The following is a 14,309-nucleotide window of genomic DNA, read 5'->3' as shown; positions in this document are numbered from 1 at the left end:
TGTTTTGGACTCCTAAAGTTTGTGTGGACTTACATCTGTATGGAACACCATTTCAGTTTATTTTACATAAATAAATAAATAAAAACAGAAATAAATTCATATGCCTATGAAATAAATTCTGAAATAGATAAATGAGGCAATAAATATTGGGGTCACAGGACCCCTAATAACCTTTTTTGTATACCACCTTTCATACACTAACTAACATACACAAACATTTCTAACCCTTACATGCAACTCAACGTGTTTTACATTGATAGAAGGTGATCGCTAACAATAATAAACCAAACAAGCAAAATGTATTAAAAAAATTGTTTGTTTCTTGTTCTCATCCTGTTTCTTGGTCTACTGTCTGGGAGGTGGAGACTCGACCTGTGCTGTGCACCTGACTTTCCCATGTCTCCCTGTGTCAGGAAAGCAGAGATGGAGCAGAAGAGGAAGCAGGAGGAGGAGGAGAGGAAAAAGAGAGAGGAGGAGGAGCGGAGGATTCAGGTTGGTGTCAACACCTGTTACATCTGTGATATAGAGGTGTATATACCCTGTGATATCAGACCATGTTTGGTACTTCTACTACTAACCCTACTACTACTACTTCTACTACTAACCCTAGTACTGTTTTGAACTTCTACTACTACTACTACTATACTAACCCTACTACTGCTTTAACTTCTACTACTACTAACCCTATTACTGATTCAACTTCTACTACTACTTACCCTAACTACTGCTTCAACCTCTACTACTACTATACTAACCCTACTACTGCTTCAACTTCTACTAACCCTACTACTGCTAACCCTACAACTGCTTCAACTTCTACTACTACTAGGACTACTAACCCTACTACTGCTTCAACTTCTACTACTACTACTACTACTACTACTACTACTAACCCTACTACTGCTTCAACATCTTCTACTACTACCACTACTAATACTAACCCTACTACTTCTACAACTACTACTACTACTACTACTACTTCTACTACTATACTAACCCCTACTTCAACTTCTACTACTACTACTAACCCTACTACTACTTCAACATCTACTACTACTACTACTAACCCTACTACTACTTCTACTTCTACTACTATACTAACCCTACTTCTACTGCTCCTTCTACTACTATACTAACCCTACTACTACTTCAACATCTACTACTACTACTAACCCTACTACTACTACTTCAATATCTACTACTATTACTAACCCTACTACTACCTCAACTACTACTATTACTACTACTAACCCTACTACTACTTCTACTACTATACTAACTCTACTACTACTTCAACTTCTACTACTACGACTAACCTTACTAATACTTCTACTTCTTCTTCTACTACTACTACTATTAACCCTACTGCTACTACTTCAACTTCTACTACTTCTACTACTACTAACCCTACTACTACTTCAAGTTCTACTATTTCTACTACTACTACTACTACTAACTCTACTACTACTTCAACATCTACTACTTACCATACTACAACTTCAACTTCTACTACTAACCCTACTACTACTTCAACTTCTACTACTACCACTATCCATACTACTACTTCAACTTCTACTACTACTACAATTACAACTAACCCTACTACCACTTACACTTCTACTACTTCTATTGCTATGCTACTAACTCTACTATTTCTACCACTACTACTTCTACTAATACAACTACTACTTCTAACCCTACTACTACTTCACCTTATACTACTGCGAATCCTACTACTACTTCAACCTCTACTACTAACCCCTCTACTACCTACTAAACCTACTACTAAACATAGTACTACTTACTGTCTGAGAAATTCTCCTGCATGGTCGGTGAGGTTTATCTGCCTGCTACAAGAAAACAAAAACTGAGAATATTAAAGTTATTTATTCTGCAGAATAAAGAGAAAGATTCAGTACTTCTCCAAAGCAGTGTTCTGACCAGTCTGCTCCTGCTTCTGACAAGGAAGGATTTATACTGATGAGAGGTTGTGTACCTTTGATCAGGTGTCATTTACAAGACAATGCCCCCTCAATCATCAGTTGATCAAATCAAAAATCAATCACGAGAGCCCATACAATGGTTTAACAGTCAAAATCAGGTCACATGTACAATCTGACATCATGCCATCAAACAAACACACAATGCTCTGTCAAGTTACCCTTATATCCATTCAAGGTTGAGTGAGGATGAAATGTGATCTCATCTTTACACTACAATAGACATTGTAAGAAAGAGCATCTTCATATAAACTCTGAGAGACTCATTAAAACCCAGAGGGAATGTGTTTTAAAAGCTAGGTAACATACACAAAAGGCAATTGTCCTATATAAAACAGGACAAGACATCATTCAAATAGTTGATCATATGCATTTTTCTCTCACACTACCACTACTTAAACATCTACTACTACTTCTGCTACTACCTACTAACCCTACCACAAACCATACTACTAACCCTACTACTGCTAGTGCTAACCCTACTACTACTACTACTACTAATGCTACTACTACTACTAACACTAACACTACTAAGCATTCTGTTATGTAATCCTTCTAATAACCCTACTACTACCAACTAACTCTACTTATAATAACCCTACTACTACTTACCCTACTGCTACAACAACTACTACTACTAACACTACTACTGTGAGACAGGGATGCCCCCTCTCAGCTCTGCTATACACCCTGGTCGCAGAACCCCTCGCACTCCTAATACTGAAAGACAAAAATATAAAAGGTATCTTAACGCCAAATGGCAACAAAACCAAAATAGTCCAATATGCAGACGACATTAATATCATGGTCTCGGATGGTGACAGCATAGACCATGTCTTCAAACACCTAGGGGCCTATGAGAAAGCCTCTGGCGCAAGAATCAATAAAGAAAAATCTGCAATAATGTTCTGCGGTAAGAATCAAAAAACGATAAACAAATGGGGCCTTAAAGAGACCACAGGGTGCAGAGAAATCTTGGGTGTGTACATTGGGAAAGACGAGAGTGAAGCAAGAGATAAAACATGGAAGAGTGTGATAATTAAAATACAGTGTACCTTGAACCTGTGGAGGGCGAGGGGGCTTAGTCTAAAAGGAAAGGTAATAGTATCTAATGCCTTAGTGCTGTCAAAAATTAATCATGCTTTGGGAACCTGTGAGCTGCCCGATTGGGCACTAAATTCATTGAACGGTGAGATATCCTCCTTTCTTTGGAAGGGTAAGGGAAATATGATCGCCCACAGGACGTTAATTGCTAATAAACGGGAGGGGGGATTAGGGCTGATTGACATTGGTGCCAAAAGAGACGCACTGAGGGTTAAATTGATAGGGAAATTCTTGGATTCGACCAGGCAGTATCCCTGGGAGGACGCACTCGCAGGCTACCTGGCGGAGTTTGGGGAGAGGAGCAAATACAATCTCTGTACCCACTACCCCAGAAAAACCTACAGTGGCCTGCCGGGCTTCTACCAGGAGGTGCTGGAGGCATGGGGAAGGATACTCCCCCACCTCAGACCCGAGTGCAGTAAAAAAGAGCATGTGCTGCAGTTACCTTTCCTCTCGAATCCATGCTTCACCTATAATGGGAGAAACCTCGTCAGCAGTCACTTGACGGCAGCAGGCCTAACAAGAGTGGGACAGGTGACCGACCACAAAGGGAACTTTGATATAGGGAATGTACTTTGGGAATTAGACAGATGGAAGGTGCAATACAGGGAAAAACTGATTGTCTCTTTCGGGGAAAAATTTGATCAAAGCCTACTACCTGAGTGGCGAGGCATGCTCAAAGAGAAAGGACCCAAGGTGCAGGATGATGCCCTGAACTTCCTCCTGTGCCTTAGAGGAAAATTCCCCACCATCCAATCAGTGAAAACCAGAGACTGGTATAGATTACTCATTTCAAAGATTGTGACAATTCCAGCTTCAGAAAAGGCCTGGTCAAGGATATTTCCTGGCTATTCAATTAGAAATATATGGAACAACATGGAAATCCCTTTTGCCACATCAGCCATCTTCCACCTGGATTTCAAGATAAGGCACAGGAGGATTTTTACTGGCATCATCCTGCATCAAATACACAAAGACTTGCACAAGAGGGAGTGTGCGGTCTGCATGGAAGAAGCAGAAGACATTGAGCACCTGTTCCTTAGGTGCACGGCCCTCACGAACTATAGGGAGAGGGTCAAGAGCCTACTGGTGGAACATTGTGGCCTTAGGAGACTTACAGGGCTTACATGGGACTGGGCCTACATGTTTGGCCCCCCCCCCAAAACAAAGAGTCCAACGGAAAACTTACTGATAAACACTGTGCTGGCATTTGCCAGGCGCGCAACATGGACAAGAAGGAACTTGGCACTATATGAGGGTAGAGACGTAAGCATACAAAGCCTCTTTGGAAACTCACTAAAAGCCCACCTATCGTTGGTATATGGAGGAAACAAAGACCTTTTTGTAAGCCAATTCATGCAACAAACTACCCTACTCCAGGAAACTGAATGCCACTCTCTCTCCTTCGCATTCTGATAGGATAGAGAATGGGAGAAAAAGGGAAAACATGTATTTCCCAAGTGTTTAAAAATGTTTTCTTGGCATAATTGTTACTGTTGATGATTCTGTATTTTTATATTTAAAAAAAAAAAAAAAAAAAAAAACACTACTACTACTAACCCTGCTATTCCTTCTTCTTTTACCACTAACCCTAAAATTACTAACCCTACTACTGCTATAACTACTACTAACCCTACTATTACTCCTTCTTCCACAACTAACCCAACTACCTACACTCCTAACTCCTAATACTGCTACACCATCACTACTTATACACCATCACTTTACTACTCGCCTGCACGCCTGCATGTGTTGGAGTATGTGCTTTTGGAACAGATTGCACGTGAATCGCTGATACGAGTACATGGGAAACTCATGTCTACCACCTAAGAATCCCATGTGTGATGCTGACTGAGGCTTGCAATTTCCATTTCAGTCGGTTTTGGTTCATAAATTTAGACCTTGGAGAATCGTGATTGTTCCTCAGCAAATTATTTTCAACCATTATTTCTCTTGAATTATTAGTCTTAATTTTCTCCGAGTTTCTTTAAGCATAATATAAGAAAAGAAGAATAAAAATTATAATAATACAATTAAATAAAAAATATAATAAAAACAACAATTTTAAGTATAATAATACCATAAAACCATAAAAATCACAAAAGGAAAATCATAACATTGTGCATTTAATTAAGTTTTCTCTTTTAAGCCACAACAACAAAAGGCAGGGACCTACTGGCGTAGTCCGGACTTTGCTTCCAGTTTGATTGACAACTCCACCAACTAATGGAGTGGTTTGAAGGCGGGGATTGTTAGCTCCACCTCCTTTGACAAAGTACAATAATAAATGCATTCAAATTATAAAATCAAGTGAAAACATTTACAAATGCCAGGATTTCTACTCTGTGAGGTTAGTACTGGAGGTAAGTTAAGGTAAGTTTCATTTAGGTGGATTTAAATGTATATTTAATACAACACAGACAATTAATTCTATTATATGATTATAGACCCCAGAATCACGATTGTGGCGCCGCACCTTGTGGCCGCCTGCGCGAACACCTCGTGTCGATTACGCACAGTTTAGTATTTTAAGTATTTTTAGAGCTTATAGTGCCTATTGTCCGTAATCACTGCATGTCATGACCTTTCACTGCATATACAGTATGTATGACCGTACGTATGTATGTGACAAATAACCACTTGAACTTGAAGTTCCACTTTCCTGTCAGTTTGATTGACAAGGACAAGTGAGAATGAACTGGTGGTGGGGCTTATTAGCCCCACCCCCTTTGACAAAGAGGAATTGACAAAGTAGAAAGAAAAAGTGAGTAATAAAAGCATTAAAATCAAGTAAGAAAGAAAAGAAGAAACAGTCTTTAATTGTCACACGACACTCCACAACACATGCTTGCACACACACACACGCACATGCTTGATGGTGGCCGGTGAAATGGCTCCTCTGCTTTTGACCCATCCTGGCTTGTCCTTCCTCCGGGGGCACAGCCAGGAGCAGTGGGCAGCATACGTGGACGCGCCCGGGGACCAGGTGATAAGTGTCCATCGCTGGTCAGACGATGATGGCTGCATGTTTTTGGTGGGGGTCCTTACTGACGTGAGGTGGAGGAAACTCCATGTGAACACGGGGAGAACATGCAAACTCCACACAGAAAGGCTCCTATTTGGGAGATAACCCGCCGGAGCACGGTGCCAACAGCGCCCCAGGCGGGAATTGAACCCAGGACCTTCTTGCTGTGAGGCAGCAGTGCAATGCACTGCGCCACCGTGCCACCCATACATTGATTTATTTGTGGTGGTCTACCACAATATCAACATTGACTGCCACATATTCATTTTAGATTTTTTCTTTATTATTTAAAATGGGTAAAATCGTGTTACATTCTAGAGCTGATTCACTCAGCCCCTTGTTGCCACCACTTTTTCTCCTCTCTCTCTTTCTTGGACTATATTTCCTTATTGAATGAAACAAAAATGCTGATCAGATCCAGTGGGGAAAACACAGTTTGCTCGGAAAGGTGTTTCAAAACCCAAGAGCTTGTCAACTCCATGAGAGAACTTGTCGAATACGATGTGAAAAGTTAGCTTTCTTCACGAAATCCACTCATTCTCCATGTTTCACCAGACAGAACAGATAATTATTTATTTTTATCTGTTCTATTGTATTTCCCCCTCTATGTGGAACAGTCTGAAAATCCTCTTTTGAATTCAAAGTTCTTATCGCCACTCTCAGCCATTACAAACGCTTGATCTTGGATTTTATTTGTTTAAAATTGCTTTAATAGATCTTATTATTCTCCATGATGTTTTATATTACAATTGTTATGATACCAGTATCGGTATTGGATGTGCCTCCGACACAGCATAAAATACTGGATCGGGTATCGGCGAGTACGCATGCACCGATCCCATATCACGTAATTTATAACGTGATGATTGTAATGTTGAATAACGGAGAATGTAGCCATAGTTCAGCGTACTCTATTTAATCAACTCAGTTCACAACGGAAAACCAGTCATGTAAAGCAGACACTACACTGTCACAAACATTAACGTAAAGCAGAACACTGTGCTGTCGCTACAGTGCCAATTGTACTCCGAAATGTATTTTGTTTTAAGTTGCTGTTACGCGACTGTTTTATACTCTTACTGTACTATTTACACTTTTAAATGTCTTTTATTTAACTAAATTGTGGCTCCACTTTAACTACTTTTTTAAAGGAATTGTTATTTGTTGTTTAAATTGTTATTTTTTACGCACTGATATTGTAGCGATACTTGGTATCGGCCGATACGCAAGTTCAGGTATTGGTCTCAGAATTGTGAAGGAAAAAACGTTATTGGAACATCTACAGCGATAGCTGCTTTCATACATGCACTGCAACCCTGAAATTGTCCGGACACTACCATGCGGCAGTTATTTACCTTTGTGCGGCTTTTCAGAGCGTAGCTGCTTCATACTCCTTTCTGCTTTCTCTATTGTTCCTTTCCACTCTTTGGTTTATATTGCAGATAAGACCTAATGCATGGAGGATCAACACAGAAAAAGATAAGTCTGTAGCCTCGTCCGCCATCTTGGGTGTGGTAAAACTCTGCAGCGTCATTTCGTCACATTTTGCCTCCTGCACGCTATATCCAGGCTCCGCCCCTCGCTTAAACCAAACAGAGTATTTCCAGGTAGTGTAAATACATCTGATACAATTTCCAGTTGTGAGCTACATGTGTGAAAGGGCAACTCCAGACAATGTCTGGACCTGATTATATGGACATTGTCCGGAGTTCATGTATGAAAGCAGCTTATTTTTTGTGGATTTTCTTTATTTTTTATTATTATTATTGTTATTATTATTATTATTATTATTATTATGGAGCTACTATAGTACTATGTATTATGGTATTACATCGGTATCAATTTAGACACAATTGTGATTTATTTTATTCATTATTATTATCATTATTGGTGACTTCAAATTCGGAGAACAGGTGTGTAAATATTTGACTGAGTTGCACGTTTCAACACACAAGGTCTTGAGGTGGTATCCTCCAAGTTCTCTCATCCTGTCTCAGAGGTGAAGTGTTTCATGTCGGACGACTCAGCATAATTTACCTTCCTGCAGTAGCCATTGTTTCTGTGCAGGAACACCCATCTCCAGCGAGTCCTTCCGAGTCCTCCTTGACTTTTCCAGCGTCGTGCACATGCAGATGTGGATCCGTGTGGGTCTCTGTGGAGTGTTTATTCTGGGATGCTAAACAGCCCATTACTCCTGTGCTGCTCACAGTGTCGGGGGCTGGGGGGTTATCCATAATTCAAACATTATGCCACGTCGGCCAAATTTCAATTTTAAAATTTGCTCGTCGCCAATTAACAAGTGCTTTTGGGCTTTTAGTGTTAATGGCTGTCACTGTGTGTGTGTGTGTGTGTGTGTGTGTGTGTGTGTGTGTGTGTGTGTGTGTGTGTGTGTGTGTGTGTGTGTGTGTGTGTGTGTGTGTGTGTGTGTGACCTCTGCTTCAAACTGCTGCATCCCTTAATTTAGTGCTTGTGTGCTGTCTGTGCACACACATGTTCACACACACACACACACACACACACACACACACACACACCCACAGAGACAGATGTGCATGTATCGATCCTGATGTTCTGTTTTAGGAATACCGTGTGTGTGTTGCCTTGCACATGAGACTGTGCTCACGTGCACACACACCTGCTTCATTACATTTCAGTGCTGATCTTGTCCTGCATACATGAATGTCTTTGTGTGTGTGTGTGTGCGTGCGTGCGTGCGTGCGTGCGTGCGTGCGTGCGTGCGTGCGTGCGTGCGTGCGTGCGTGCGTGCGCAAGCTCTTGCAGGGAAAGACCTACATACCATCTGTCCATACTACCACCTCAGACCACCTGGCTCTGTCTCACACACACAAATACACATATCATAGTGGGTGTGTGTGTGTGCATCTAGATTCTTATATCAGTCTTTGTGTTTTGCTTCTGTTCAACGTTGTAAGAGTCATTAAATTATTGCTAGCCCATTTGTTAATTATATATATACACAGATCAACCACAATATTAAAACCACCTGCCTAATATTGTATAGCTCCCCCTTGTGCCGCCAAAACAGAGTTGACCCATCGAGGCGTGGACTCCACAAGACCTCTGAAGGTGTCCAATGGTATCTGCCACCAAGACGTTGGCAGCAGGTCCTTTAAGTCCTGTAATGGAGAGTTCGGACTACCTAATTCTGGCCTGATTTTCCACTCACGACAGCTTTTTGGAGATCGCCGAGCAAAGCCCCGGATCGGAGGAAAATCATAGCGCTCTCCCGTGAGCGATGAGCATGTGGTGTGAACAACACGATTCGACCGCTCGTCGAGCAATCATGGCTTGCAGACGCGCCGAGATACCAAGCATGTTTAATATCTGGTCGTGTCAGGATTGAGTCGGGAGTGACGCACCGAGCTACAGCCAATGAGAGCAGACACGGGGTGACGGGGGAGGGGAGGAGTCGAGAAGGGGAGACGGGAGTGCACAGAGCAGCAGGCAGAAACACACCTATTTTACTTTTCTTCTCTATGTTTTTGATATATTTATTATTTAAATTCTGCTTTCATTCGTTGTTTTTTACAGTGAACGAGAAACTGATAAAAAAAATGAATAATCCACGGTATCGTGTTGTGTCGCATGGTATCGTCATGATTTTGTGACAAAACGTACTTTGGAGACCAGACAGACTCGTCGGGGATTCCTCCTGTCCAAAGATCTTGTAATGTGACCCCCTGTGGCCAATCAGTCATGTAGTGTGAAACCACAACAACTTCAAGATTCCCAATCACAAGATACAAAGTTGTGTAGTCTGAACAGTACAGAGATCTGACAACTTTGAAAGTCATGTAGTGTGCCCATGGCATAAGCTGCGAGGTGAGGCCCCCCATGGATCTGGCTAGTTGTTCCAGCACATCCCACAGATGCTCCATAGGATTGACATCTGGGGAATTTGGAGGCCAAGTCAACACCTTGAACACTGTCTTGTTCCTCCAACCATTCCTGAACATTATTTTGCAGTGTGACAGGGTGCATTGTCCTGCTGAAAGAGGCCATCAGGGAATACTGTTGCCATGAAGGGGTGTACTTGGTCTGCACCAATTTTTAGGAAGTTGGTACGTGGCAAAGTAACATCTAATGTACATGAAAGGACCCAAGGTTTCCCAGCAGAACATTGCCAAGAGCATCACACTGCCTCTGCCAGCTTGCCTTCTCCCCATATTGCATCCTTGTGCAATCTCTTCCCCAGGTAAACAACGCGCACCCACCCCGCCTTCCACATGATTAGAAGAAAACGTGATTCAGCACACTAGGCCACCTTCTTCCATTGCTCCATGGTCCATTTCTGATGCTCTTGTGCCCATTGTAGGTGCTTTGGGCGGAGAGTCCGCGGACATAGGTCAACATGTACGCTCCCATACACAGCAAGCTCCAATGCACTGTGTGTCCTGACACTTTTCTATCATAGCAGCATTAACTTTTTCACCAATTTGTGCCACAGTAGCTCTCCTGTGGGATCACACCAGACTGGCTAGATTTCTCTCCCCCCGTGCACCAATGAGCCCATGGGCGCCCATGACCTTGTCGCCAGTTCATCGGTTGTCCTTCATTAAACCACTTTTGGTCGGTACTAACCACTGCACAGGAACACCCCATAAGACCTGCCATGTTGGAGATGCTATGACCCAGTCGTCCAACCATCACAATTTGGCCCTTGTTAATGTGGCTCAGATCTTTACGCTTGTCTATTTTTCCTGCTTCCAACACATCAACTTCAAGAACTGACTGTTCACTTGCTGCCCAATATATCCCACCCCTTAACAGGTGCAGTTGGAACAAGATGTTATTCACTTCACCTGTCAGTGGTTTTAATGTTGTGGCTAATCTGTGTGTATATATATATATATAGTGCTGATGTAATGCAGGTTATAACAGCTTTGACTCTGACTTTCTCTAGTGGTAGTGATACTGGTAAGATTGAAAAAGAAACATAGATAAATGTAGGGGTGGGGTATAAAATGGATACTGCAATATATTGCGATAAGTTTTCTTGCGTTGCATTATCCATACATATATATATGTATATATATATATACATATATATATATATATATATATATATATATATATATATTTATATGTATGTGTGTCTGTGTATTTATATATGAATTTTGTGTATGTATTTTTTTTGTAACCAAGGTATAAAATACTAAGCCAAAAGTTTTTCATAAAGTTTTTCAAATACATAAAGACTTGAAGCACATTGCTTGACTGTGTTTACAACAGACTTCACTTAAAAATGCAGTAAATATAGTACAATTGATTTGCGATTGAAAATCAATTCAGCATATTTGCATATTTTGCTTCTTCATTTACATAATATGTGAATATTGCAATGATTTACCCATAAATGTATGTTATAAGTACTCATATCTTGTTAGTGCATAATGTCAATACAACAACTTAAAACTTGTCAACATCAGCTGCTTGACAGTATACACTAGAAAATAATTCAAGTATATAGAAAACAATCATATTATGGTCCTGCATTATGTACCTTCATGTCCAGAAATATATTCATACATATTTTGATGTGTATGTGTTCTGGCAGTACATACATAGATTGGCGTTGTTCTAAGGGGATCTTGGGGATCGCTGTTTGGCCCCATGTACCCCATGTTTTGCTCTGGTGTTGTGGGTGCCAGAGGCCGTGGCCCCGGCCTGGGTTCTGGGCTTTAAGATCAAAGCTGCTGGCCCTCGTCCTGGGGCAAAGGGCCCGGGGCAGGTGGCCCATGGTCCTGATTCCTCTCAAAACTCCCTGACTTTGACCTGCTTCGAATTGGAGTTCAGCGCACGCAGCTCTCCTCTAAATATTTATGACCCTCCTCCTGCAGGTTTTTTATGGGGTCCAGAATTTAAGAGAGATGACATTAGTCATGGAACTTGGAACCGTGATGGAGCTTCCTTGTTTCCTCTCTTCTTTTCTTATCATCAAGGTCATTTGAATGAAGCCATTGGAAATCCAGAACAAGATATCATCCATTTAAGAAAACAAAAAGGGAAATATCATGAGGGAAGTGATCTGATAGCCCAGATCAGAAACCAGGATTGGTTCTTTTTAAAGAAGAATTTCAAGACCTGAGACCTCAATAATTATAATAATTAAAAAAAAAACAACTAGGATCCCAATGCAAAATCATCATCAGATTCCATTAAAATCTGTTGAAAATTTTCCGGATCAAGTCTTCCTTTGTGGTTCGCCAAACTAATCTCTCCAAAGAACCAGCAGAGGCATTATGTCCAAACAGTGTATACGGTACCTCACTAACGTAAAATTCCACTCCAGGATTTTGAGTCAACCGTCTTGATTTGCTAATCAGCATCAACCCAGAGGTCCAACGGGTGGGGGGACCGGTAGACCAGTGCATGGGTGGAAACATGGAAACAGGATTTTTACTTTCTTAACCCAGAAGCTTCCGCCTCTGATCCATTGCATGGATGCCAGAACACAATGGTTGTTTCAGGGGTTTTTTCTCCGCGTGACTCGCTCCATGTAGGGAGGTGTTTTGGATTTTGTTTCATTCTATAAGAGAGCGGAATTTCTCTTCATAGAGGATGAGGCAAAAATGGTATTTTCCATTATATTCGACCAAATTCCAAGGGAGGAGCAATCCTGAACCTCCACTGCTGTCGCCCGGCTGAGGTGACCTTTTATATTTACGCCCTTAGCCCCTCCAGTCCAGTTAACTCCTATGTGTGTGTATCACAGTGACTTACTTTCTGAAGCCTGGAGCCTTAAGACATGGGAGAGATGAGACCATTAATCATCTCCCCACTCTTTCCACAGGTTTCCCTTTAACAAATTCACAGTGACCTTTGGTGTGTTTGCGTGTACTGCATGTCCTAACCTGTCCAGCACTCTGTTAAAACCTGACTTAATCTGTTCAAATCCACTCGCTATCCACTGACTATCGGTTGAGTCTCACAGTTGATGTTGAAGTTAATTCTACCTCAGCTTGTCTGCATGTTGGGGAATCCTTAAATAGTTGGCATTTGGCTTTGGTTACCCCCCTTCAATATGAAGAATAGACACATGGACCCCCAGCTCCCCAGAGAGTGAGTGAGGTACTGTTCCCATTACGCACAATGCTTGGTTTTGTTCCATAAGGAAATGGAGCCACAAAGTTGAGCACCCGCGATCTGCGCTCCGCTGTGCGCACCTCAATGCCCATTCATTCTTTAAAAAAAAAGATAAAAAGGGCACCGATGGCACTGATGACATGAAGGGCGGGTTCTCAGACACCCCCCCGCCCCCTGCACGTGCCTGTACTCACCCTTGCCTTAACCACACCAAACCCAAACTTCACCATCTCCAACCTTAGCCTTACTCTTGAACAATCTTTAACCTAATAACTAACGTAAACATCTCTAACCCTAACCCTTAACCTTGACCATCTCAAACCTTACCTCTAAACCATCACTAACCTGAGCCATAACCCTCTTAAACTGAATACCTAACCATTTCTAACCCAATGCCAACTGTTTAGCTGTGATATGGCCCGGGTGAAATGGCTCAGATTTAGGCAGTCTGATGACAATGACTCTAATCATACTGATCAAACTGATTATAAACTGTCAGTTTAATGTTAGTACCATTATTAGTATTAGTAGGTATTAGTAACATTAGACATGTTGATACTTGGTTAAGCATTAACATTGGCCTAATTGTTGGTCAACTTATATTCAGATTCCAAATAAAAAAGAATATCAAAAAATATCTAAAAGAAAATACCAAGTGCATATTTTACTTTTTCCTTAAGTGTGTGTGTGTGTGTGTGTGTGTGTGTGCGTGTGTGCGTGTGTGCGTGTGTGCGTGTGTGCGTGTGTGCGTGCGTGCGTGCGTGCGCGCACGTGCAGCTGGAGATGGAGCAGCAGCTGGAGGCTGAGCGGGAGGAGGAGTCGACGCGCCAGACCGTGCTGGAGCAAGAGAGGAGGGACCGCGAGCTGGCGCTGAGGATCGCCCAGAGCGAGTCCGAGCTCATCCCAGAGGAGACGCAGAGTGACGCCGGCCTGCGCAGGTAGATACATGCACACACACACACACACACACACACACACACACCGAACACCAAACAAACATAACACAAAACAAAACAAACCAAGAAAATCTTCAAAGCTATAAAAGAGATGGAAAATGTTTTTGGGAACCTTGG

At 41.8% G+C, this 14,309-nt stretch overlaps 1 protein-coding gene across 1 annotated transcript in view; it reads left to right on the top strand.

Moving 5' to 3' along the window:
• Window positions 1-14,309, top strand: part of LOC307248231 (unconventional myosin-VI-like) — a 146,117-nt gene that overhangs the window by 109,108 nt on the left and 22,700 nt on the right. Inside the window, exons 27-28 of the mRNA XM_080024561.1 lie at window positions 414-492; window positions 14,014-14,174. Of these exons, the coding sequence (XP_079880687.1) occupies window positions 414-492; window positions 14,014-14,174 (240 nt within the window). The remainder of the gene's footprint in view (window positions 1-413; window positions 493-14,013; window positions 14,175-14,309) is intronic.

The sequence above is a fragment of the Zeus faber genome, assembly GCF_960531495.2.
Source record: "Zeus faber genome assembly, chromosome: 2".
Taxonomy (NCBI): domain Eukaryota; kingdom Metazoa; phylum Chordata; class Actinopteri; order Zeiformes; family Zeidae; genus Zeus; species Zeus faber.
Note: the sequence above shows the minus strand (reverse complement) of the source record. Positions and strands in the feature narration are given on the sequence as shown.